This window comes from Otolemur garnettii, unplaced genomic scaffold, assembly GCF_000181295.1.
Source record: "Otolemur garnettii isolate 467f Iridium unplaced genomic scaffold, OtoGar3 scaffold00059, whole genome shotgun sequence".
Classification (NCBI taxonomy): domain Eukaryota; kingdom Metazoa; phylum Chordata; class Mammalia; order Primates; family Galagidae; genus Otolemur; species Otolemur garnettii.
In genome coordinates, this window is record NW_003852454.1 from 4843952 (window position 1) to 4847253 (window position 3302).

General features: G+C 33.7%; 1 protein-coding gene across 1 annotated transcript in view; it reads right to left on the bottom strand.

The window, feature by feature from the left end:
• CUNH2orf76 (chromosome unknown C2orf76 homolog) overlaps positions 1–3302 on the bottom strand; it is an 81032-nt gene that overhangs the window by 15200 nt on the left and 62530 nt on the right. Inside the window, exon 3 of the mRNA XM_023514806.1 lies at positions 245–282. Coding sequence (XP_023370574.1) covers positions 245–282 — 38 coding nt within the window. The remainder of the gene's footprint in view (positions 1–244; positions 283–3302) is intronic.

Here is a 3302-nt window from a genome sequence, read left to right on the forward strand (position 1 = left end):
GGCTGGATTCGAACCCGCCACCTTAGGTGTATATGGCTGGCGCCTTAGCCGGTTGAGCTACAGGTGCTGAGCCACTTTTTTTTGCTTTAATGGAAAAATAAGACAGGAAATAAGGTACCTACACAATAAAACATGCTAGTATAATGAGAAATATTTTAGATGCACATTGATCCACTCACTTATTCACCAATTCAACAAACACTGATTATTCACTAGGTCCACAAACTATATATAAAAAACGTACCTTTGATTTATGTGCTTGATGAATAATCTTTAGCTTATCTGAAAGAAAAAAGTAAGTTGTCCTTTTACATAGATTATTCTAAAAATTCTTTACAAATTATTAAAGTGAGATGTGGGAATGGTTATGAAGTTAAGAAATTTAAGTTCTTGCCTATGACCAGATCCACTTAAAAATCTAGTATACAATAAAATAAAAATTATTTTTGCAAATAACTAAAAATGAAGATAAAGTACAAAGATCCCTTAAAGTCTTGGCCTTTGTGTCAGAGCCTGACGTCAACTCAGCGTACTGTCTCTTAAATAGAAGACAAGCCAATCACATTATTCTGTTTTTTTGGAGTCACTACAGGCCAGGATTAGCAAATAATGTTTTAAAAAAAAAAAACTGTCTTAAGGCAGACAGACATGAACAAAAGCAATTCAAAAAAAAATCTCATCTCTCAGACTAGATCCAATGGCAAGAGGTCAAATGATGATACTGAAAAGGTGCTGGCACTCTCAGAATCCAACACCATTTATGTAGGATCATTGGTGATCTGGGTAAGGCTGCTAACGCTCAAAGAATATCAGTAACTCCTCCTTTACTGCAAATCCTAAAGAGGCTCATACCATCTACTCTGCTCTGTTCAAATCCAGCTTCTCTCCTTAATCTGTTTTTCTTGCAGTCAGGCTACACTGTGTTTTTCCAATAAGGGATTTCTCCATACATGGGTAAATGATTAACTCCACAATAATCAACTCTTCGTTAATAACAGATGTAGCCATTCAACAGGTTGAAATTCGGAAAGTTTACAACTCTTTACTCAGTTTTCCTTGGCCATCTAATTGGTATATTATGATTAAAAGGTATTATTATACCTGAATAACTCTCAAACTAAAATTAATTTCTATCAACCATGCTGTAACAAGGAATTCCAATAAGTGGTAATAAGGAAAGGATTTATTTAAAAAACAGACCTTGACTTAACTAAGTTCTCATAATACCGAATAGAGTACCTATCAGGTTAAGAACCAGCACTCTGAATTATCCATTATTTTATTTCTTTTTTCTTTTTTCCCCACTTTTTTAGTATCCATTATTTTAAACAGTCAGCTTTCAATCATCTATTGCAATTTTTAATACAAAGTCAACATAATCCTTGCACTTTAACTCTGCATTCTTAAGAAATATAAATCTAACCCAAGTAAAATATGTACATTAGGAATGTCAATATGCCACAATTACTAAAAATAAGCTTATAATATACATAAAAAATTTTCAAATGGGACTTTTGGCTTATCTTTTACTCTTGAGTTACCTATTATACACTTTTTCTCCCATAAATAGATATCGGTTTACTATTTAAGATGAGTTAAAAGTTAATAATTTTTTTCTTTTTTTTCAAAAACTGGAAATGCCCTTATCTTCTAACAAATAACATATTTTTTAATAACTGTAGTGTGACCTTACTAAATATCAATCATGTTCTCTACTATATTCTGTTACTGAACAAAGCCTCAAATTAGAAAGTCATTGTTCTAATAGGTTTGGCAGAGTTGAAATAAATAGGCTCTAGTTTTTAGCAGAAAAATAATTGTTTTGAACAGAAATTTTTGCCAGATATTTTTCTCCAACAGAAACTAGTGAGACCTAAGCAGAGGGTAAGAAAGGAAAAATGACAAGCCAGCAAAGCTGTATTAATGTTCATTTCTTCGTTGAATAATCCATACAATTTGTTCTTCATTTAAAAGGAAACTCACAAAACAAAAAATTAACAAAAATTGTACCTGTGGTTATTGTTTCTTTAATGCAAATTCCTTGAAGAAAGCAACTTCATAAAAATAAAAATAACATGTGTGGCGCATTTAGCATGCTGGCACAGGCCCTACAGAAGGTAATCTCGCATGGCTTTAGGAAACAGACAGGGATGAGCAGCCCACACTGTACAACAACCAACATCTGTGCGTGTGCCTGAGTGCACAATGTCTAAGCAACAGGCATTTTAAAATCAGTTGGATGTGTGGTAAATCGATAATACATGGAGATGGCAATTAAATGGGAGGAGGGACTCCAAGAAATCTGAGACTGTCAGTGGCAGAAAAAACCAATCCCTTGCCCAAGGACAAGGAGACAGTCACCAGCAAAACTGAAATCTGATGCTGCACCCTTTCCACTCCCTGGTGCCCAGTGCAGTGTCCTATTCCCACAGACCATGATGCAGCAATACCAGATGACCATGACAGGTGAAAAAGTAACACTTTGGCCTTTCTTGTTCAACACAAAGCAGTAGATTGTTAAAGAGCCAAACTCAAACAAAAGCCACTTGACGTCTATCAGAACTCCAGTGGTTCTATGATTTCTTCACAGACAAATGTATTCATTTTTTTCTGACAATTCATCTGAATAGTACAGAAATACTAGGATGAAGGGGGGATTAATAAAATGGAATAATCTAAAAGGCATATGTCTCACACAATAATGCTTAGCAACTCTGATATTCTAATGCTTTCTAAATCTAAAATTTATTTCAAAATAACTTACATGGAACCCAAGGTTGGGTTGGGTTCATGTCCATATGCACATGTACTATGCAAAAATGGAAATCATATCTATCTATTCTGATTTGAAATGGCATCTGTAGGTTGATGATTAAAGTTTAAAGCTGTATTTCAAGGCATTATGCTTTGAAAGCCATGAAAGCCACAATTGAGGGCTTTCATATTTACCTTAATCATGCTTTTTGTTCCTTTTTCTTTTTCAATATTGAGTATGTAAATTCTTTAAGTCCAATAAATGAAAGTACTTTCCACTCACTGCCTTCAACTTCTGCTTGACTACCCCTTATAACCTCACAATTAGTCTGTGTATATTACAATGCATACACATGATGAAGATTGTGATTTCAAAGGATTTTAGGTCATAAGTTGTTCTATCAAACGGGAGCAGAATGAAAAGCCACACCAAAAAATAATCTACGGGTAATAAAAAATTTATAATTTAAAATGTCTGTACCAATTAAAAGAAATATTTATTAGATGCATCAGAACTTTCAAATGAAGTCTCAAACTCAAAGTTTAGT